Consider the following 22,838-nt stretch of genomic DNA (forward strand, 5'->3'; position numbering starts at 1 on the left):
CGCGCACAGACACACACACAAACAAACAAACAAAAAAACGCGTTTTGCAGGAGGTGCACAGCTCACCTATTCAATTGTTTGAATGTGAATCATATTTTGTTCTACTTGGCGAGTCCTCACTGTGCAGCTGTTGAATTCTGACGCGCGCTCTCTCTCTCTCTCTCCAGCGATTCTCAAGGGGGAAGATGGAGCGCGTGCACGACAACCCCCCCAAAAAACCACAGGGCAGTCACGTGGTCGCGAATAACAGATAAAAGGATTTACGCATTGTGTTGGTACACGGCAATAAAAAAAGAAGAAGCAATGCTTGAATTCATATGAACATACTAAAACGTGTTTTTTATGACATATTGTTAAGAGCCGTTTACTTACCAGATACGTGAACAGGTTTGACAGTCTTTGGCATTGAATCACTGTCGTGTGTTTTTAAACAGCCAGGTTACAATTCCATAACGTCACACAATCTAATATGTTTTTCTTCCTGTGTTTACTTCACTGACTTTGGACTCGCCTGTATAATAACGCGCATTAAACGCTACTTTAATACGTGTAAACTGTCACAGAGTGCGTTCCTAATGCTGTTCAGAGCCAGAGGCTACACAACAACAACTGTTTCTGATGTAGTCCCAATGCTGCACTCAACCTACCTTTAAAGAAGTAGCCCTTCTTCTACGCTCTCACGTCATGCATCAGCTACCATGTGGAGATGGGGGAGGGGTGCCTCAAACTTTTCACAGTTACATGAGGTTTCTCGTTTTTTTTGTTGTTGAAGCAGAAGCAGGTTGGTTGACTCATGAGAAAATTCAAGCTTCTTCCCATTTATCAAACATGCTAAAATAACTCAAAGCAGGCCAGTTTTATATATAATGTACATGTGATGAAGCCATATACTTAATGCAAATGTGTAATGTTTTAACTTAAAAAAAGGGGATGCTTTCTTCTGTTAAAATAGGACATAGCCAAACTTCTAATACTATATTATATTAATCCTAATGATAATGCTAAATTATGACAGGAATAATGGAGAGTAACTGTTCGGTTCTTTAAGAAGAATACACTGAGCTAAAGACCATCACCTACAGTATAGCACCCACTGACTAATGTGAAGTTGACTAACAGCCCCTCCTCCACCCTGAAACCCTTCCAAAGAGACACCAGGCGTTGATGGTAACTTAAATCCATACATTGTGCAATCAATGAGGATATTCAGTAGACTTCAGGGTGCACCATTATTGAGACACAAACACCCTCCTATCCGCGAGGACGCAATGTCTGAAAGAAGAAAAAAAAGTATTAGCAAACACTTCCAGCGAAGGAACAGTGAACAAAGAACAAACCCGTCTCTCAGACTAGGCTGGGTTGTTGCCCCTTTACTCCCTCTTGTATACACTGTTTTGCCTATGTATTAAAAGTTGCTTTGAAACCCTTGTTAACAAACAGGTCAGACCAATCCGGTGTTCTCTATATAAGGAAATCACAAGTAGATCTGCAGGTTTGGCAGGCGGACTTCACTAAATGCAGTAATGAATGGGATTATTGTGTACGTGCCAGATACCACGAATAAAGAGACTTTATGCCTATCGCATGTTAGCTATTATTGTACATATAGTTAAAACAATTTCAATGTTTATTTCATCTGATCAAATCTTGGCCTGAATAAGCCATGTGTTCTCTGAGTACCTGCAGTACAAACTAAAACAGCCTGTTGGTGTGTAAAGACTCAACAGCCTATATGTGCGGCCCTACATTAAAACATTTTTTCTTACCCCCTGCAATACCCTGATTCATTTTTTAGGTATTCTTGCCTCACCCTGAGATCCTGTTACACAAACAAGTCTAGTATGTTAATCAAAGGCACCACATGTGACACATAGAGGCCTCCCGCTCATTTCCTATTGTTCTGTGGCCACAAAGGCTCTGTGAAAGGCTATCAATCTGGAGAAACAGTCTGATGCCTCAGGATGATGAAATTACCAGGAGATGTTTTATCCTATCATAAAAAAAAAACTCTCTATGGAGGTGGTGGTTTAACCAGACATATATTCTGTCAGATATGGCAATTTCATCATAAATTATACATTGCAATTTATTAATTAGCCTTAATTTTCCCCAGCAGTAATGACAGCAACGAGTACACAAGCATTGTTTACTTTTAACTGATTTAATTAACTTTGTCATATTGTTTGACTTTATGCTAATGTCATTTCACCGCCACAGTTTTGCTCTAACTCTTTGATACAGATTGTATCTTTCATCAAAAAGAAAAAAAACATACACGTATGCATTCAAACCGAAAGCAGTTCATTTTAATTAAAGATAAAGAGAAGAAAAAAAAAAAAAAATGCTTGAATGAATAATTATGTGACAGACAGCCTGATAGGAACTGGATCAGCGAATGGGGAAAGGCTGCGGTGGCTTCTTTTTGTCTTGGCGTGTCAGGAGCAGCTGACTGCATTGTTCTCCTCCAGATTCACAGCCTGCCTTCTTGCATAATCCTGGTGTCGCTCCTGAGAGACACTGATAATATATAATCTCCTTTCTCATTCCTGTGTTTATTCAGTGCAACCAGCTGTTGTGTTTTTGATCATCGGGGAAATGTCATCAGTCACCTAAAGCATTCCTTTTATTTGAGGTCGTCATGTGTTTGAAATATTTTGGCCTCTTTCCTGAGGATAAATTGAGAGAAAGGGTGAAAGTACAATGTATCACCGTGTTTGACTGAAAGTCTTTATTCCATTATGACCCATATGGACATAGTTACTCATACAAAACAACAAAAAAAGAAATATAATGGAAAGTGGATCACTTGTTGCCCAGTAATGGGCAAATAATACAATGAAGAAGAAACTTATATTAATAAACAAATGAGCAAAATATGTTTACTCTGGTCAATATTCAATAATTACTTCACCATTATAATTTTAATAAACATGGAAAGAATACTTTTGATGACTGCTTGGATTAATCCTCTTGAACTAATTTGTTTCTCTCTCTCTCTCTATCATCGAAAGCCAGACAAACTAGCATAATGATTGTTCTGACCTTAATCTCCTCTCAAACATTAACTAGACTTGGAACATTCCCTTAAATAATTCATATTTGAAAGTGACAATACCGCACCTCAGTTTAGACAGATTTTCTCTGTACACAGGGTTAAAATATCACATTTCTTTTCCCAAAACAAGATCAGTCCAAACTGTCTGTAGTTACGACACAAATATTTCATCATGCCAATCCTAAAGATACAAATCCATAAGTTTAAGGTCAACACTAAAATCGTCTGTGTTCTGGAGTGATATCTCTACCATAATACGCATTCATGAAGAATAAACTTCCATAAGAAATCCATTTTGATCAATATTTACCATCGTCATACTGTTTCTGTAGCAGCACGGTGAATTATGTTTTGAGCACCCGTCATCTTACAGTTCTGTGTAGTTTATATCTCCCCAGTGCAACTGGCTGCAACACATTTTTCACGGACACATACCAAGTACAAAAAAGAAAATGGAAGCTTTTAATCTCAAACTTTTTTTTTTTTTTATCAACACACAGCTGACCATATCATCTTTCAGTGGAGGTTGAGACATGATCGCATTACTGATTTGATTATCAAGCAAATGTTCCGACACACGACACTGAATAACAGTGACGTTTCAGTCATTTATAGCATTTACATTATCAAACTACAGACACCTTTTGTCTCTCCAGCAGGATGTAACATTCCACTGAAAAGACCCCCCAAAAACAAACCCTAAAAGTCACTTGAGAGCATCTGCATTAGAATACCTCCCCAGCACACAAACACACACACACACACACACACACGGCCTGTAGGAGTTGCTGATTCACCCTCGGTTAGAGTGACCGACACTGGCCTGTAGAAGATCACTACCATTCATTTGTTCAGAATCTGCGATTACTGTCTTTCCCCCACTGGTCCCCGGAGTTGTTTCACCCTAATGTTTCCTCACAGAGCAGACCTGTTACTAGCGAGCAGTGCCGTGATGCACATTAGTGCTGACAGCAGGCCTCCTGTCAGGCCTCCCTGCCCACTGTTCCCTTGTTCCGCCCCCCCTCCGAGTTTGGTGCATTCACACAGTCACATCCATTGTCCCGGGATGAACTGCAGCAACATGGTGGTCAAGCAGATCTCTTGCAGTGTGTACAATCTGTATGCACTGTTAAATACATACCTGTAAACCGTTTTCCATTTCAATAAGACACCCAGCTCCACTCTGTCTGTGATCGCACACAGAAGGGATTGACCAGATTGTACAGAGAAGCCTTCCCTTTAAACAATCTCAACTCTGGCGTACTGCGTGTAGGGACATGCAGCTGTTACCGTCATCTGCACTGTTGTTTCTTTTGCGGAAAAAGGCTGAGTGAATTTCCTAATACCAGCATGAAGACATCAGGAAGTGGTGGTGAGATGCATTGTGGGTACTATAAAGTTTTTCATTCTAAGAGAATGGTAATAAGTGGTGATTTTATGTATAGTGATGAGCATATACCAGCGATCCTGTCCCACATTCCTTTTAGTTTGAAACATCCCCAGGGGAGAAGACTGACAACGGACCACATGTCTTACACTGTGCAGGCAATACCTCACTTTTTCTCCTTAAGTGCCATGGCAATTACTTTGATGCACAATTTAAAATGATCACAACGATTATAGAGGGTAATGCAAGAAGAGTGCGTCTCATTGATAATAAAGGAGCAGCGTGAGTTATGCCTTCAGGGGCCACGACTCATCACTTAATGGCGGCTGAATGGTGGGTTTTCAGACATTACTATCTAAAACACATCCTTCCAAAGACTGCCCACTGTGTTATCCATCATAGGAATTACATCATAAATGGTAATAGAATATTTGAGGGCCTCCTTTACCTGAAACATACAATTCTTTAGATCTTGTTTTACATCTTTTATCTCTAAGGTGTCTCATGGACTCTAAATGAAAATTAGTATTCCATAGTGACGTACAGCAGCCATCTCTCGGTCTGTCAAAGTTACAAATGACGGCCTGCTCTGCGGTCAGTTTTCTTTTTTCCGTCAGATAACTGTCACTCGTTTGTCAGCCAACAAAATAGACACACAGATGAGTAAGGCTTACAGTATTTTAACTCTACACCCAACATAGCGGGGTGGGACTCGTGTCACACCCTGTTAGCTCACAAGTTTGGTGCTTTAAGTTGTGTGCGTTCAAATAATTTGGACAGATGTCACATATGATTTTTGCCAAACTTGCTGAGCCGTATATCTATGCAGATGTTGCAACACCCAGTTATTGTTGATTAGGTTTCTCTGTTGCGGTTTACATGAATGAAGAACAAACGAATGGTGAACATATTTATTCACTTCGAGATAGCTGAAGTTACACATACATGCATACATACATATAGGCAAACAAAAGCATGATATTAATTGCACATAATGCCAAACACAAGTGATTGAGGCTAAAAGACTTCCATTAAATTACATGATACAATGAGCTGCAATCAAATGAAAAGCTAATCAACTGTGATTCACGACTACTGCAAAACATACCACAAGGACACATTTGCACGACACCTTTTTTCCACCTCAGATGCATTTTTTTGACTTACAGTCAGTTCCCCTCACAACAATAAAGATACTGTTAACATATGTATGCATGTGCTTTCGTCTACATAGCAAAGTTAAGTGCAGATAGTTATACTAATAAGATTTAATATAGATTTAAGTGCAATGTTATTTTGTATGAAGCTCTGAACTGCCACAGCTGCGTGATTTTTTTTGGTGTGAACTGTAAAAATAGAACCTTTCTTCTTAAATGTTTTTGACAAACAAGTTGCTAAAAGCAATGCATTTAACCGTCTATTGCATGTGTGTTAAGTCGCAAGAACAGAGAGTAGTCACATTAAATGTCTGGAGAAAAGGTTTCACACTCATATTGCTATACTTGTCAAGGCATTTACTTGGCCGCAAAAAATATTTATGTATATATATATATATATATATGTATATATATATATCTCAACGACCTCACCTTTCACCATTTCAAATCACCACTTGTTCAACTACCTTCTGTTTGTCTTTCTCACAACATGCTTTTGCCATTCCAGTCACTTTTTCTTGCATATTGTAACTTCTAAACAGAAAACAAAAATGTAGTTAAAGCAAATCAGTCAGAGTTGAAAGGAAAATGAGACAGAGAGAGACATAAAGATTGAGTGAGAGCAGGAAAGAGAAGGGGGCGTCTGTACAGGGAAACTTCACTGTTGGTTTTGGTTTCATTTGGCCTTCTCAGCTGCTGGAGCAACAGTGGCTGGCTCTGTCTGGATCCCGGCATCTGTCGAGTTACGTTTCTGACCCTGCAATTTAAATAGGAAAAAAAAAATGATCATTCCAACATCTACTGTACTAATCTTTTCTTTAAAGACCCATGTGATCCATGCCAAATCTGAACACATATACAGCCCATTAGCTATTTATCTGCATTTGATTTAAGTCTCCCGTAGAAGCATTGCTCTTGATGCTAGTTGTGGGGAACATTATTAACTTGAGGGCTTTGTTTTTGTTTTGTATTTTTATAGCACCTCCTCATTTTCTCACGTGTATCGTTTCATCAAACTAAACTGCTTGCAACACTGCATGGAATATGAGTCCTCTGATTCAAGTCAAATTTATTAGCTGGAAGTTATTAAAAACCAAAGTGGGCAAAAATATTCACAAATTCAAAAAAAAAGGGCCAACACCTTCAGTTACCTAATGAGTTGCTGCTGCCATCTAGTGGAGATAAAGCCACAACATATTGCAATGCACAGGGCCATTCAAGGTAAATATGAATTAACGATCAGCAACGTCGAGGGAAAAGTGACGCTCTCCTTACCAGAATTTTAAAGAAGCTCCTCTTCTCCACTTTTTTGGGCGCATCTCCTCCAGCTTGGGAGGCCACTGAAGCCGGTTTGTTATCTACAGCCGCCTCTGATGACTTGGCTGCTGCTTTGGGTTCCTCCTTGGCTTTGACGGTCTCTGCGGCTGCAGCTGGGGCAGGGGTCGCCTTCTTGGGATCTTCAGCCTGAAAGTGTTTGCGGTGCATAATGAAAAACTGAATTATTCCAGTCCTAGGGCTGTGCTCCACTCGTTATGATCAGATGTAACATTTTAAGTGGCATTAAGATGTGCCAGCTGTTAGGATCCAGTGTGTCTTAGTGACTGCAACATTATGAGCGATGTTTACAGAAGCACTGTTATGATTTTTTAATATAATAACAAATGGAGAAAAATGCCTCTGCCAAAAAAGTTGTTTTAGAGCAGTTTTAATAGCAGATGTATTTATGAAATTACTCTGGTTAATAATGCATCTATTCTCCAGAGGTAATTTCACTGTATTTACCACTCCAGCTGTTCTCCTGAGGAGCCGAACTCCACTTGTGGAGGCTGCCTGGACTTTTGTGGTCATGTGGTCTAACAGTACCTCAAATTCACATGAATGTGTTACTTTATATTTAGTAATTCTACCACAATTCATACTCAGAGATTTTAAAAACCCATGAAGGCTTACGTGAACAGGTCCTTACTTTAGGCTTGAAGAGAGAAAAGAGGGATGGTGTTGAGGCTGTTTTCTTTGGTTCCGGAACAGGCGGTGGCGGTTCTGGCTTTGCTGCGGCCTCCAAAGTGCCAGCTTTTGAAGAATCCACCTTCTTTTATCAAAAACGGCAGAGAATAAAATACATATGAGGTATTTACGCATTAAAGGCAGGACCAGGATTGAAGCTGACAGAGTAAGGGCAGCAGCTGCCACCTGTGAAGTGAAAGAATAGGTAAAAGGGGAAGAGTCCAGGCAGGATCAGAGCAGAAAAGAAGGCAGAAAAAAAAATCTGATATGAACCAGTCCCTGTAAGTGAAGAAGCCCGCAACATCATGCACACAAGTAAATAATGTAATTGTCTGTAAGGGGAAAAAGACAAGAAAATAGGAAAGTCTCCACTGAAGATTCCTCCTTTGAATGAATAACCATGCTGTTAGCCAGACTAGCTGTTTTAAGCCTTTATGCTAAGCTAAGCTAACCGGCTGCTATGCCTCATACATAGCAGACACAGATGAGAGTGTTCTTCTCATCTAACTCCCGGACAAGAAAGCATATAAGCGTACATCCCAAAATGTTGAACCTCCTTAATTTACCTCAGCTTCTACCACAGGCTGTGGTTCCTCTTCCACCATCTGAAGGAAAGGAACATTTGTTGTCCTCCCATTAATTGAAATGCTGTATGAAATGCAATAAACAGTGGGCTGACTCATCTGTCGTGATGGAAATTTACCAGGTACAAAAATGTGTGATAAAAATGGATAAAATCCTTAAAAAATAAAGGAATCAAAACTTGATAAAATAATGACTGCAAATGCCAAATTGCATGTGTGTTGACTGAAAATAAATGAAAGATTATTTTTGGTTTAACATAATATTTGGTACATCTGGTACAACATCATGTCAGAGGTGCCTGCAGAGCAAAGCAAATTAATATTTAATATTCCAGAGCACTTTCTGCTGATATACCTGCTCTTCTACAACTGGCTGTGCCACCTGCTCTGCTGTGTCATGGGGTTCAACATTGTTTTCATCCTGAGCAGATGCAAATGAATAAGAACATGTCAATTTGTTTTTATTTTGAACATGGTGATGTGATATAATTAAAGGATTATTCCACTCCCTAAAAAAGACCAAACCCCCAAATGAAGAACTCTCCTTTGATTTACCTTGACGTCTACAACAACTGGCTCTGGCACTTCCACTGGTGTCTCCTGCAGAGCAAAGCTATACTTTTTTATTCTGAAGAGATGCAAATTGAGATGGACACATGAAAATGCTGTAATTTACTGTATCTGTTTTGTGTGTTGTGAATACATCTGAGAAGATTGAGCATGCTCTCCAGTTTACCTGTACTTCTACAACTGGTTGTACCTCTACTTCTACTGCTGGCTCTGGTGGCGCATCCTTGTTTGACTGCAGGACAGTGAGGGAATTAGTATTGTTAGTAAAAGCCAGCAAAACAGAAAGGAAATGTCTGAGTTATGAAAAGCTTCATATGTTAGCATGACAACGAATACTGACTAATATGAACTGGTTAAAGGAATAACTTGACATTTTGGGAAATGTTTATATTTCGTCGAAAGTTGGATGAGCAGTTCAATACCCCTCTCATGACTGTGAGCTAAGTATAGAGCTAAAGCCAGGAGGTGATAAGCTTAGCTTAGCATAAACACTGGAAGCAAAGGGAAACAGCTAGCCTGGCTAGTAAACAAATAGCCTACTAGCGCCTGTGAAGTACCCTAATTACACTGTAACTAATTGTTTGATTTGCTCAAAAATTGAAGAATAAAAATGACAAGTTGTTTTGCCTGGCAACCTCAATGTGACATACAGATGACTGAACAGCACAGACCAAACAAACAATGTGTTTATAAGTGAGCGTTGTGCTGAGCTAAGCTAATTGTCTCTTGATTCTAGCTCCATACTTAGCTTACAGAAATGAGAGTGGTATTGATCCTCTCATCTAACGCTTGGCAAGTAAGCAAGATAAGTGCATTTCCCAAAATGGCAAAGCATTTTTAATTCATTGAATCACTAATGCAATTTAAATGTTGGGAATATAATGTATCATGGAAATATGGACTGTGGTAGAAACAGATAACATGAGGCTTTTTTACAGCGAAACCTTTTGACCGAAGTCACGCTATTACTATCATTACATGTCCAGCTGCACCTGATTCGTCTGGATTAGGTTCAAAGCACATATAACCTTACACAATGGCAGCAGGTTCCAATTTGGAAACAGCAAATTGTTCAGTTTCTGCCACCTCCAGACAAACCAGCTCTTGTTCAGTTAGTAACAGGATGAGCCATGGTCAGTTTGAGAATATAATAATGTGCCACTGTACCACTGCTGCAGACTTGGCCGGGGCATTGGCTCCACTTGCTGAAGCCTTGCCTTTGGGTGCCTTGACACCTACCAGTACCTCAAATTCACATACAGTATATTTCACACTAAATTATAATCTGATTTCACTGTGTGGACCATGCACTTACTGAAAGTCTAAATGAATAACCACAACGATCTTGTTCATTTACCTTTGAACGGAAGAATTTGCCGAAAGAAACTTTGACTGATTTTCCTTTTGGGGACTCGGGTTCCTTTGCAGCAGCTTTTGGTTCTTCTTTTGGTGTGGCTTTGACAGGTTTGGCAGCTGGTTCTGCCTTGATTTCCATTTTTGGTGGCTCTGGAGGAGGTGGCGGTGGGATAGACATTCCTTTTGGTGCTGCGGGCGGCTCAGATACTTGTGCGACCTATTCAAGAGAGAGAGCGGGTGTTAAAGTAAAAGCTTTGGAAAGGAAACTGTCCACACAGTCACCTTAAACGGCAAATGCATTTTACACAATGACAATTTTAGTTGAGGTATGATAAGTAATAAATGCAAAGCAGTGATTCAATTCAGTTTAGCAACTAAGTATTCATCCAACATAAACTAATAAAAAATGAATTAGTATGTACAATGCAGCATTAGAAAATAAAGCAGAGTTTCTGGAAGTAAACTGAATCCAACTATGTCCGGTAAACATATGCTTTCTAGGGAAATAAAAGCTAATTAAAACACTTTATGGGCATTGTGCTCACAGTAGTGGTTGCCGCTGGTTGGTTCTCCTTCTGGGACTATTTGGCAACAGAAAAAAGGAAGCAGTTAGAAAAATAAACCGAAGCAAAAAAAAGGTCTGCAAAAAAGCTTGTGTATATAACTTGGGGAACCTATTGTTTTTTTGGAATCAGAGATATCAGACAGAAATGTATGCCAGTTATGAAGCAAAAACAGCATTCAACACACGACCAATATACTGTATAAAGAACCAGTCAAATAATTAGCCCCTATCATTACTGAGTTCACTGATTCGGCTTTGTTAACCAAAACATTCATGATATTAAAGTGGATATTAAAAAGGAAATCAAAGAAAATGAAAACTATTCTGAAGAATCCCTCGGTGGTACAGTCACGATGAATTAATCATTTAACATGGTTCATATATGTGATGAAATGCTGCATAAACATCTGGTCACCTGGTCTTTAGCGGCATCAGCAGTAGCTGTTTCCTTTTTGGTTACTTTGACAGTCACCTGTGTAACAAGGAAAGAGCAATTAACTGTCTTCAATCACTTTTATTCATGCCAGACATAAAAATAAGATGACAATGGCCACCTTCAAATGTTAAACCTTAATTTCACATAGCTGGCAAGCTGCAGTGTAAAACAGAGTCAGTGTGAACACTGTTGCTGATGTAACAAGAACAGAAAAATAATTATTTTGATAAAACAGAAGGCTTTCATGAATGCAGACATAGGCCTTTATGATAAGCTAACTGAGGCACAGTGAGGTCCCTGACAGAGCACATACAGTACATGCGCTGTCATTGTGACAGCCATTGTGCTCCGGAGATGGCGTAGGCCTTCCCTCGCTCTATCTTCACAAATCTCAACTCCCAACTGCACAGGCCTCCCTTGTGAGCTCACACTATGGGTTGAACAATAGGCCACCACATTCCCGCATGTTCAGAGACTCGATTAGCATGGGGCTAGTGCAATGGTAACTCTTTAAAACGGCATGAATCCAAAAGACAGCACTATGAAGAGGAAATACAATAGCTGCTTGTTGTGGGCTTTTCCATCAGGCACTGTAATCATGGCAGATGTTGTTATGGATACCTTTGCTGCCGTAAAAGTCGCTTTTTCATATCCTTCAACAATAAGAGGACTTACCGTTTAAATTTAAACACAACATCGTCACTGTTTAATTTGCTATCACCTTCTTTATCAGACAAATTACCACATTTCTGCAGTAAAAATTAAAACACTCATTAACTTCATTTTTGTTGTTTGAGCAGCTGTTTGCCTTCAGTAATATTTGGCGATAACAAGGGTGGATTGTTTTTTTTTTCTCACTTTTGATGAAAGCAATTCTTCAATATATTTCATCCCAAGCAGTCTAATTTTACAAGAAATTAGAAATATTAAGTGCATATAAACCACACTTAATTTCTCAAATCATGTCACTTACTAGTGTTTTGAAGAAGTTCATAACTGGACTCTCTTCTGGGTCACTGTCCTCTTGGTTTTCCACAGGTTCACTGTTCCCGTTGTCAGATTTAGGAGCTTTTTCTCCTTCTGGAACCAAGTCTAGAGTCACACTCTCTGGCTCCGTCAATGATTCTGACTCTTGCTTTAGGTTAGCTGTCTCCTATACACCATCACAAAGAATTAGTCTTTGAGAATTACGTTAGAGCAGCGTCGCTGATAATGCAAGCAGTGAGTGTCTTAATCGCAGCATTGAGATGGGAGTACACAATTCCAACCATGCCTCTGCCTACTCGGGGCATTGTCAACAATCAGCCTTTTATTAATGTGTGTGTCCCACCCCTCACTCATTGATATTCAACAATGTGTGAGAGTTTTGCCCTGAGAAATGTCAGGAAACTCAAATACCTTGCTGTGTTTTCATGGTGGGTCATCTTTTAAATACAACACTGACCAACTCTGATTTGAAGATCATTAGTAAATCTGTTCACTTCCACGTTCCTTCAGTGTCAACTGATTTCAATTTTATATTCCTTTTTTATACAAAGTTATTATTACCCTTATTTTTTTAAAGCAGGTATTATTTGTTACTTAACACCGACTAAAAGAATGCAAATAGATAATGAACCAAATCATGAATGATTAAGAGGTTTTCATTTTTGATTTTATTGGAAAATGTTTCGGCACATGTGTTGATGATCTATAAAAAACAGAGGCCCTTTGCATTATAATAAAACGCAAATCATTTTACAATCAAGTTACAATTACTACCGCATATCATCAAACAAATGATATCCTGGAGGCAGACCAATTCCTTCAACATTTTACTGCTGTTCTTGCTTTGGGGCTACATGAATAGTAACAGTAATACCGTACCCCAGTGAAGATAGAGTTAAACCACCAAGCCCATGTGTTGGTTCTTCAACAACTGATATACAAGCTGACTGCAACCTGACAGCTAAAGCTTCCATGTCTGTTCTTGTGACACGTTGTGAGTCCGGTCTTGAATCTGTTGAGTTCACACTTGATTCATTCTCTGCCTCCTCTTCAGTCTCTCCCTCTACGATGACCTCTGGCGCTACCTCCTCTGAAGCCACAAAGTTACGTTCAGCTGTAACAACATCTTCTGTAATGATTTCTTTCACAATGGCCTCAAGAACAGCATCAACACTCTCTGACACCGGCTCATCTGAAGTGGCATTCTGAGAATCTTCAGAGTTCTCCTCAATGGCAGAATGATCTGTTTCAGACATGATCTCTTTCGTAACTTCATCGACAAGGCTCGAACTCTCCTCCACAGGCTCCTCAGCAACAACATGATTGGAATCAGTTGGCATTTCGGCTGGGGCGACGTTCTCTTCTTTGAGTTCCTCTTGGAATGAAACGCAAGGCTCAGGCTCTTCTGTGGCGTCCATCGGTGGCACATCTGCAGGTTCCTCACCGACGTTTGTGGCATCGTCCTCAACACTTTCTGGCACTGCTTCAATTTCATTTGATAAAGCCCCCACAGCGTCTTCATTCGTCTCGTCAGCGACCGTCTCAACCAGCTCCTCTGGAATAGCAATGCTTGCTTCTTGTTCTCCAGAAAGGGCCACATAAGTTGTTGCAGTGATCACCTCTTCTTCCACGAGGAAGCCATTATCCGTGGCAGTCTCCTGAGGAGTGATGTTACTAGATTCAAATTCTTGAGAGAGGGCATTGATTGCTGCCTCGACAAATACAGGACTTGGTTCTGCTTCTTCATAACGTTCTGGTCTCACATCAGCTATCACATCTTCACCAACCTCCGCCTTCTCATCTGAAGTATCTTCAGGAAGCTCTTCAATGATGAGTGCAACAGCATCATCAGCAGTGACCTCTTCATGGGCAGATTCCACCTTAACTAGAAGAAGTGTTACAAGAGGGACAGAACGTTCCTCTACAGGCACGTCTTGGTTTGCAGGTGTGGGATTAGGCTCCTCACAAACAACCTCAGAGATTGCCTCCATCAGCGTAGTTGCTGAGGAAGGAACGCAATTTGCTTCCTGGGCCTCAGGAGTGACGGCATTAGACTGAGGCTCAGCTGTTTCAGTGAGCATTACATCGACTGACATGTCTCCTGCTCCTTCACCATTGTCTTCAGTAATTACTTTATCTGCAATTGGCACTGACGTGTTCACAGCAGCAAAGCCAGTGGATTGAGGTACAGCTGCGAAAACCGCCTTAACACAATCTGCCACCACTTTAGGAAGGCTGTAATAGACCTCCAATGGTAAGGTTTCTTCAATATAATTTTTCTCTGCAACTATTTCATCTTGAATAATTAGTTTTTTTTGGTTAGAATCTGGTTCTGCAGCAATGTCACGCCCAGTCGCGCTCTCTCCTTCAGGGTCATAGTTTTTATTGTCAGTGGCTTCCACCCGTTCCGTTCTGAACCCTATATTCTCATACACAATGATCTTCATGACCACTTCCTCATTGATGATCACAGCTGTCTGGTTGTCAACGGGCTCCTCGTTTGCAGTTTCCTCAACAAGCTCCTCAGCAATGACACAGGCCGACACATTCAGAGGATCTTCTTTACTTGCTGCGGTCTCCATGTCGAGACCGTCTTCAAAAGAGCCCTCGGTATCGGTGGTTGTGTCATCATCATCCTTACCAGTTTGGGTTGAAATATCTGCTTCAATTATTCTGTCTGTTTGTGTTGATATTTCAGCTTTTCGACGTGGACGTTCAAAGTTCTCTCGGTGCACAGCGATGGTCACGGTGGCAGCTTCCTCTCCACTTGAGGTTGACTCCTTTATCATGAAAATTAACATTTTGTGTTTGAATAAAATACAGTTGTTTTCTTTATTCCGGGACACATATGACAACCATGTGCTTGATCACACTGTGACTGAGACGGCAGAACAGTTCTCTCAGTAAAGGAATTGTTTTGTGATTACAGAAATTATTTCTTTCTTTCAACTTGTTTTTGTACGACTTAAAGTAGCTTACTTGACTGGCTAAATCTATGTGAGGCAATTTGGCATGCAGATTGTTCTATAGATTCGAAAAAAAAAAAAAAATTAAGACTGGCATTATTCTATATTACCCTAAGTATGAACAAAACCAACAATACTGTCCCTTTACTCAATAAGGGCTAATTTTCCTGCCCTCCTATCTATAACACTTTTTGGCTCAAAAATAAACAGTTTAATTTTTAGGAAAGGGCTAAATCATTTTCTAAAAGTGCTGGGCACTGTTGTTTTTTTGGAAATGCTACTCAAACAGGAGTAAATACTGGATTTGTTGAGGACTTTTTCAGTGGTGGATAAACACACATGTGTCAGTAGGACAATGAATGTACAACACATCAAAACAGACAACACATGTTTTTCTGTCTTTTCATGAAATTTGTTGACAATGAGAAGAATATAGAATGTCACCTTTAAAAAACAAACATGAAAAGTGCACTCACTGTCGGTGGATCGCTGGCAGGAAGACCAACATCCGTTTGGTCTACATTACTGTCCTTGACCTCTTCCTTCGGCATTATGGTTTCAAGGAGTTCAGTAACAACTGGAGAGTCTGATTCGACAATCACAAAATCATTTGATTCAGTGGCAAAGTTTAAAGAGAAGGGCTTGCTATTTTGCTGGACTGTGGTCTCACCGTTAACTGCAAAAAAAAGCAAAAAAAGAATCCATTATAAGAAAATGTGAAATACATGGTTGGCCCACGGCACCACATTTCAAAATATAAGATTTGATTCCAATGTTTGGAACCTGCAATTACCAAACTAGCACAAGAAAATATATATTTTTTTCCGTTTATAGATCAAAATATGTAATGTTCTGTAATGTGAAGTCCATGTTGCAATAATTCGTCTTATCTAATAATTACTCATGTGTGTACATCTGCTTTATCAAAGAAAGTCACAGCTGTCACTACTATTACATATCAATGCTGATTTTCAATGTTAAGCTCTGTGCATGCAACATTACACTCATGCACGATATCTCCGCGTGCAATGCTCCATGAAGTAAACATGGAATAAGTGACATTATCATTATCTCCAGCGTCAACATTAGCTCTTTGACAAAGTCAGGTCCCAGTGGAAATCCTACAGCATGATTGTCACCTCAAAGACACTTAACCACACCGTGACAGGACAAATAGTGGCTCCTAATGTCAGAGACTACGCCTATTGTTTACATTGGAAGTCTCAAGACAGAGACCAGCTGTGAGTCACTGTGTTGACAGGGCCTTATAAAAGTCCAAAGGACTAATCCAACACACACATGAAAAGGTCTGCGGATGTACAGTATTTTCCCACAGAGCAAGATACAATAAAACAGATAACAGAATAAAGATTAGCAAAAAACAAATCTTCCCTCATCTTTGGATTCTCCTACCTAGAGTATACATTTTATCACTATTTCACAGTTAAATCATTATCATGTTTTATTTTTCAATTATTTAACTTAACGAGAAGACATTTTAAAAATAATAATAACACTCATGCACTCACCAGTAATCTCCATTCCATTAGATGAGATGTTTGCAGAGATGCCGTTCGCTGATCCATTTCCAAGCTTCTCAGGAATTGTCCCGTCCTATAAAAGATAATAAAGAAATATGGGCCTGTGTTAGCACCACAGCTTGTAAAACAGTGTCTACCGAGGGTTAAAATTCAACAGAAATAGTGGGTTTGACTGTAAATGAACCTCTGACCGATCCAGCATTTTAAACAACTTGGGGGTTCACACCTTCGGTTCAAGAGGCATCTAGCATCAATTGTTCCATGTGAATCTCACCACTGATTTAGAGGCAGCAAAGTTATTCATACTACAGGTATAGCCTTACAGCTGTGTTGTGTAACTTTTAGTAGAATGTTACCCCGTTCGGCAGCTCTTCGTCCTTGGAGTGCTCGTTTCCCATGTTTTTCCCAGTAGAGACCTACAGATACAAGCTTTTTAACACAGACTCAACTGAAACAAAAAGGGAAATAAACAGAAATGTAGTTTTGTTATGTTGCATAAACTAGCAAAAATACACGGGAAATAATGACCAATGTCTTTCTTAGTGATTAAAGAAGTTGTACATCTGTTCACACAGTAGTTTAGCATCTTCTTAACATCAGTATCATTCATTTATCTTACCTTGTTACACCTCTGTAAGTCACGCAAGTGATATCCTCCTTCAGAAAAATAAATATGGAAAGTCTGTCACTCTGGCAAAGAGATGTTCTTCCTGTTCCTATTCAACTGTGTATATAAGCTGTTGGTAACAGCCTATATACACAGTTGGTGTGCTTTGGAAATGGGTGGGACTTTTTTTAAGTAATCAATTGATTTCCTCCAGTAAAAAGCCCAACAGAGTGTTGGTGCTCTTTAATAAGCTTATGGTAATCTCACTGTGAATTCTCTGAATATACCCCAACATGATAACAATGTAGTTACACTCTAATCAATCACACTATGGTAACGCAGCACATTGTTGTTGACACATGGGAAGTAACAGGATGTGTATTAAGGATATTGGCCTGGCACATTTCCACACTGCCAAAACAAAAATAAATATGTTTTCTCTTACAACCCTGTTGTGAAGGGAACACTTTAAGCATGTCGTCCTTTAGGTCATTATGAGCAGTATCTATTTATTTATCTAAGTATAAGGTATTTCTTTGATATTATTTGAGAAAAGGCTTTTTGATTGGCAAAGAACAGCCATCTGCTTTATTATCACAGTTAATCAAGAAGCACAAAGAGCTCTGTAATGAAATCATCCGTCTTTAAAGACGTTCACATAATCCTATTTAAATGTCTTTGAGGGCCTTTCAATACATCGATACAAACAGGCCTGTCTGAGACGACTTCAGGGATCAAAGACAAACTGAATTTAGTCCATCAACTGATTACTTCCTTCTTTTATTATTCTCATCATTTGGTTTGTTTACTACTTTTGAGAATAAATGGGCTGTGATCATGTTGACAAAAGCCTCTTTATGCAAATCAACCAAACGTGTCTGAGCATGTTTTGCCACAAACAACTGCTAAATAAAAATCTTAAAAAGAACTTCAAATGTGCAGTAGCCTATTTATTGAATTTATTATGACACGGCTTGGAATCCATGAACACAATGTCTCAATTGTATGGCGTGCACATTGAGGTGGGAGTTGGATTCCCCTGTTCGGATTGTGCATTTTTGACTTCATTCAAGGGCCGCAGCTGAGAGACCTCAAGCAAACTCTTCATGATGTACCAACGCATGGCAGCCTACTAGTTTCAGTGGCACGACACTACAAGAAGCTGCCTCATTAGAACTATAAAGATTTAGTCAAAACAATAGATTTCTCATGATACCGCCCGGTTGTAACATCATTTATCTATCTTTGGTGTGGTACACTTCCCATATCCTCTGCAGCTTGTTGAAATTGGATTAAATATCGTCTTACTGTGCTATAGCGTTGTGCAGGTGTATTCAGTAAATATTTGAGTTGGGTGCAGTACTGTTTGCTGTAGAGATATTACAAAGCAGCAGTTCCGGTTGATAAAATAACTTGTTTGACATATTGTAAGCACATTTGATGATTAATTATTAATTAATTACAAACCAAACAGGCTACATTCTGCCCTTATGGTGAAATTCATAAACGTGTGTTATGAGGCTTGATGTAAATGAAGGGCCATGTTTGATGCCACAATATACTAGCCTACATTTTTAATCATAAAAGCACATATGCGATCGAGGGGAAACCGATATATGCTGTTAAATGGTGAAAAACACGTAGAAACTGACTAAATTAAACACTTTACTGCCATCTTCACTGTCATGCCACCCCGCTAGGTGGCGGTATAGCCACATTGTTCGGTTTAGTAACACTGTCTTTGTGCAATCGAGGAAGCCATGATGGCAGCTACCATGAAGGGACCTGTAGTAAGTATTAAATAAAGATAAATTGGATTTAGTCTTCGAGACACTCTGTTGCGGTCTCTTTTGAGGACTCGTATAAAACAGTAGAGGTGTTTGTGGGGAAGAAAGGCACAATGGCTGCTGCCAGATAGATATTTAAAAACCGTCACACCCTCGTGTAGCTCACGTCAACGGTTGTAGTTAGCAGCCGTTAAATGTTAGCTTGCTAGCTAACGTACTTGCTAGATATGTCTTGTGTTTATGCAACCGAGAGCCCTGATAATTCACCAGCATAAAGATAATGGTGGTAAGCAGCTGACCGCCGGCAGTGATATTTGGTAACGGTGACTGGCCATCAATCAAGTTCTCGTCCACAGCTAGCTAGCATGCTAACCGTTACATTCATACTCATGCTAGCGAACCGACAGGGTTTGCCATGTTGATTTGACCGGTGTACGTTACCAGTGGAAGTAGTACTTTTAAATAACGTTACAAGTAGCAATACCACAGTGTAGATGTAAGTTATTCTAAAAATCCTGCAATCAAAGTTTTTAAATGAATAACGTTTTGTGTGAGGATCAAAATATACTTGAGTCTCAAAAGTAAAGGTAGGCTACTCATTATGCAGAGAGGCCCACTTAACAATAATGTAACATTAAATTATACATTGACTTTAAAATATTGATGCGTTTATGTGTACATCAATTAAATATTGCTGCTGTTCACGGTCGGACTAATTTGAACAATTGTATACACAGCTAGCAATAATATATTTGGTGTTCTCATACATAAAGTAGTGGCATAGAATTATCACGTAGCAGAAAAGGGTATTACTCAAGTAAAGTACATTCACTTCAGAATTGTTATTTACTAGTTATTTAGTACTTTTCAACACCGACTCTTGCCACAGCTTTAACTTTTCTATCCTTTTTGTTTGCAGGCCGTTGAAGACGTGAATGTCACATTTGAAGACCAGCAGAAGATCAATAAATTTGCCAGGAACACAAGTCGGATGACGGAGCTGAAAAATGAAATAGAAGCAAAAAAAGTAAGCAAAGTGTGTGTTGTGAACATCACACACACAGGGTTCACCATGTGGTCATGTGTTTACAAAAATCACATTTCAAAATGAGTTGGACCATCATGGGGTTTAGGAATACTAGCGTTGTGTTCAGACCTGATACTGTGAGTCTGAACTGACTGACATAAGATATTAACTCCACTCAGTTGCAAACTAATTAAAACAAAGGCAGTCTATTGCAACAGTCCTTCCAAAATGGTTGGAAAGCTAGGCGTTTTGCTTTGCTATATTTACGTTTTATTCTGCGCTCTGTCCGCCATTGTTGTAGTTTCTCTTGAATGCTTGCTTGCACATAAATGGGGGCTACTCACTCAGAATGAGCCTAAACATTGTTTTTAAGGAAAACGCTGCATAATCTTCCTTTTTAAAGGAGCTGTTCAATGAACTTAATGGCCGCTTTAGAGGCTGTAGTTTCTGGTCCAGTTCATTTTAATGTGGTTTACTGGGAAGTATTTATATTAACTAGTCTACCCTCACGCCTACCTAGTCTACACCTCTTAAGTTGAACAAAGTACAGTCTTTAAAAACAGCCGTGAAGTTGATTAGACACTAATTTCACTGAAACTTAATTTGTTTGGATACGTTACAGTTTAGTGTTAAGTGCAGCTGCTAAATTACCGATGCTAATTTGTTAACGGCCCCAATTGCGCCCGTAACGGTCTGCTGATGTCTCCCTTCAGAAATCGCTTCAGAACTTGCAGGATGCCAGCGATGACCTCATGATGTTAGACGACGACGCTCTATTGATCCCCTATCAAATCGGCGATGTCTTTGTCAGTCACACCCAGGAAGAAACACAAGAGATGCTGGAGGCTGCAAAGGTAAGTTCTGTAACGTCAGACTTGTAATCATCAGTAAAATACTTTCATTAAGTCAAAGACAGCAAGTTAAAGGACTATCGGGAGAATTCTTACAATGAGGATTGATATAAAATAACTTTATGAGTAATTTGCCTCTAGTATGACCGTAACTACAACAACTCTAAAATTAGTTAAGGCATATATATTTGTATATTTCTCTCTTTAAACATGTTCGCTTTCATCTTACTTAAAACAAGCAAAGATCTGATCACAAACTGTTTTCTGTCCCATCCTGGCCAGTGAACGTTGTTTATGTATGACTTATGATTTCTTCATCATGACCATTTTTTATGTAATTACTTTGACGCAAATGTACATCATGACACATTCCAGCAAAAGACAATGAAGCATTGCTCTGTGGCAAGTATTCTAGCCGCCTTATATTTAAACTAATATATACAATCTGTACTCCTGTTCTGAGTTACGTTGAATAATAAACACAAAAATTAGATTTTCTAACACTTCTGAAACCAGAAAATCCGTTTGTTCAGATGAGTCACAGTTAGTTCGTTAGAAAATAAAAGTTCTCACATACTTCATGCGCACGTTCACGCACAATATTCAATATATTTTTTGTTGTGCTTTCCTGCCTCTTCTGTTGTACAGAGCTGTCATAATGGCCCAAAATATGATAGTTAAGTTGCGCTCTCTCACTCTGCACGCGGTTTGACAAATGTGGCTGAAGTGTTATCGATGATAACTTTTAGTGCCTCGTCAAGACACCTGCTCACTCCGTCCTCCCGGTCCATTCTTGTGATATCTCAGAAACACCACAAGCAGATTCCAGTTTATTGATGTGGCCCACTGGTTCAGAATAGCTGATTTAGTTCACATTTATGCACATAATCATTTTTGCGTTGTTTCTTTCCCCATCACATTTCCTCCCGTCTTCAGAATGTGTTTTTATTGAGTCGTCTAATAATTAATTTAAACCGATATTTAATGGAAATGTCCATTGTTGCTCGCCTCGTGTGGGGAAGTTTCAGCGGTTTGTCGTGTAATTGGAGTTTCTGTTCTGTAATCAGGAAACACTGCAGCAGGAGGTCAAAGGCCTCGAGGGACGAGTGTCAGCGATACAGCAAGTATTGGGTGATCTGAAGGTCCAGCTCTATGCCAAGTTCGGTAACAACATTAACCTGGAGGCCGACGAAAGCTGAGCTGTGGAATGGACTTTGACAGCTGCCCCGGCACAGACTTTCTTTCATGCAGCTCTCGTATCAGATCCACAAAGCGTTCGCCAAACAAGACGTCAAGTAGGACTCGACGTGAACGGCTTACATTCGTAGCCCCCTGGCTTTTGTTTTGCACCGATGTTGTATGATTCTTCGTTTTAGCTCAAACTACTTCACGAGGACAACAAAGGAGGAGATTTGAAGATTAAATAAATGCACATCATTTCTAACGTATTGTATTTGGTCCCTTAATTAACGTTCGTGTTTTCTTTTACTTTCTGGATCAAACTAAAGTAAACAAAAAAAAAGAGAAACTAAACAGCTCTGTAGTATTTTAGCTTGTTTCATTTGTGAACTCACTCTGTTTGACTTCCCTAAAGGAAGAAATCCATTGTCTCTGCACTGAAATCCTTAAATGTTTTCACTCTGCTTGACCTTCAGCCCTATCGTGGTGTTGCCACACCAAATCAAGTTGATTAAATGAGCACCGGCTGTTCTTGATCTACATGGTTGTTGTCTTTTACAAACTGCATAACATGAGCTGAAATATTCTGAGCCAATGAATGGAGTGACAAATACATCATCCAACATTGTTATAGATGCTTGAGGTTTCTCTTAATCTGTGTGTGTTAAGACCTCATTTAGCACAAACTGTCTGTGAAATGAAGGCGTTAAAGCCGAGCCATGAAATCCACCAAACTGTCTGAAATACGGAGACCGATTTGAAGATATTGTCATTAGGAA

At 39.5% G+C, this 22,838-nt stretch overlaps 2 protein-coding genes across 4 annotated transcripts; one reads left to right on the top strand and one right to left on the bottom strand.

The window, feature by feature from the left end:
- Positions 1-5,339: 5,339 nt before the first annotated feature.
- On the bottom strand, positions 5,340-17,361 carry bcas1 (brain enriched myelin associated protein 1). 3 transcript variants are annotated; one of them, XM_079173913.1, is made up of 15 exons: positions 17,228-17,361; positions 16,965-17,024; positions 16,597-16,681; positions 15,544-15,743; positions 12,088-12,267; positions 11,094-11,150; positions 10,659-10,694; positions 10,115-10,330; positions 8,924-8,989; positions 8,743-8,787; positions 8,543-8,608; positions 8,170-8,208; positions 7,566-7,688; positions 6,875-7,063; positions 5,340-6,356 (listed from the first exon to the last, which is right to left on the bottom strand). In XM_079173913.1, exons 2-15 carry the CDS (start codon positions 17,004-17,006, stop codon positions 6,276-6,278), a joined length of 1,425 nt encoding a protein of 474 aa, XP_079030039.1. In that variant the 5' UTR covers positions 17,007-17,024; positions 17,228-17,361; the 3' UTR covers positions 5,340-6,275. The 3 variants fall into 3 exon arrangements, with proteins under 3 accessions (XP_079030039.1, XP_079030040.1, XP_079030041.1); XM_079173914.1 differs by having other exon boundaries at positions 16,965-17,056; positions 17,228-17,337; XM_079173915.1 differs by lacking the exons at positions 8,170-8,208; positions 8,543-8,608.
- A 1,606-nt stretch (positions 17,362-18,967) lies between these two features.
- Positions 18,968-22,590, top strand: pfdn4 (prefoldin subunit 4). Its single transcript, XM_079181555.1, has 4 exons — positions 18,968-19,005; positions 19,922-20,029; positions 20,743-20,883; positions 21,948-22,590. The coding sequence occupies exons 1-4, from the start codon at positions 18,976-18,978 to the stop codon at positions 22,077-22,079; spliced, it is 411 nt and encodes a 136-aa protein (XP_079037681.1). The 5' UTR covers positions 18,968-18,975; the 3' UTR covers positions 22,080-22,590.
- Positions 22,591-22,838: the final 248 nt, after the last annotated feature.

Source organism: Pholis gunnellus (assembly GCF_910591455.1).
Source record: "Pholis gunnellus genome assembly, chromosome: 2".
Lineage (NCBI taxonomy): Eukaryota > Metazoa > Chordata > Actinopteri > Perciformes > Pholidae > Pholis > Pholis gunnellus.

Excerpts from the sequence above, each read along its gene's own strand:
- bcas1 (XM_079173913.1), bottom strand. The coding sequence starts at position 17,006 with ATGGGAAACGAGCACTCCAAGGACGAAGAGCTGCCGAACGGG. Across the intron at positions 8,609-8,742 it reads CAGTTGTTGTAGACGTCAAG|GATGAAAACAATGTTGAACC; the intron begins GTAAATCAAAGG and ends GCATCTGCTCAG. Across the intron at positions 7,064-7,565 it reads TTTCTCTCTTCAAGCCTAAA|GCTGAAGATCCCAAGAAGGC; the intron begins GTAAGGACCTGT and ends AAACACTTTCAG.
- pfdn4 (XM_079181555.1), top strand. The coding sequence starts at position 18,976 with ATGATGGCAGCTACCATGAAGGGACCTGTA. Across the intron at positions 19,006-19,921 it reads CTACCATGAAGGGACCTGTA|GCCGTTGAAGACGTGAATGT; the intron begins GTAAGTATTAAA and ends TTTTGTTTGCAG. Across the intron at positions 20,884-21,947 it reads AGATGCTGGAGGCTGCAAAG|GAAACACTGCAGCAGGAGGT; the intron begins GTAAGTTCTGTA and ends TTCTGTAATCAG.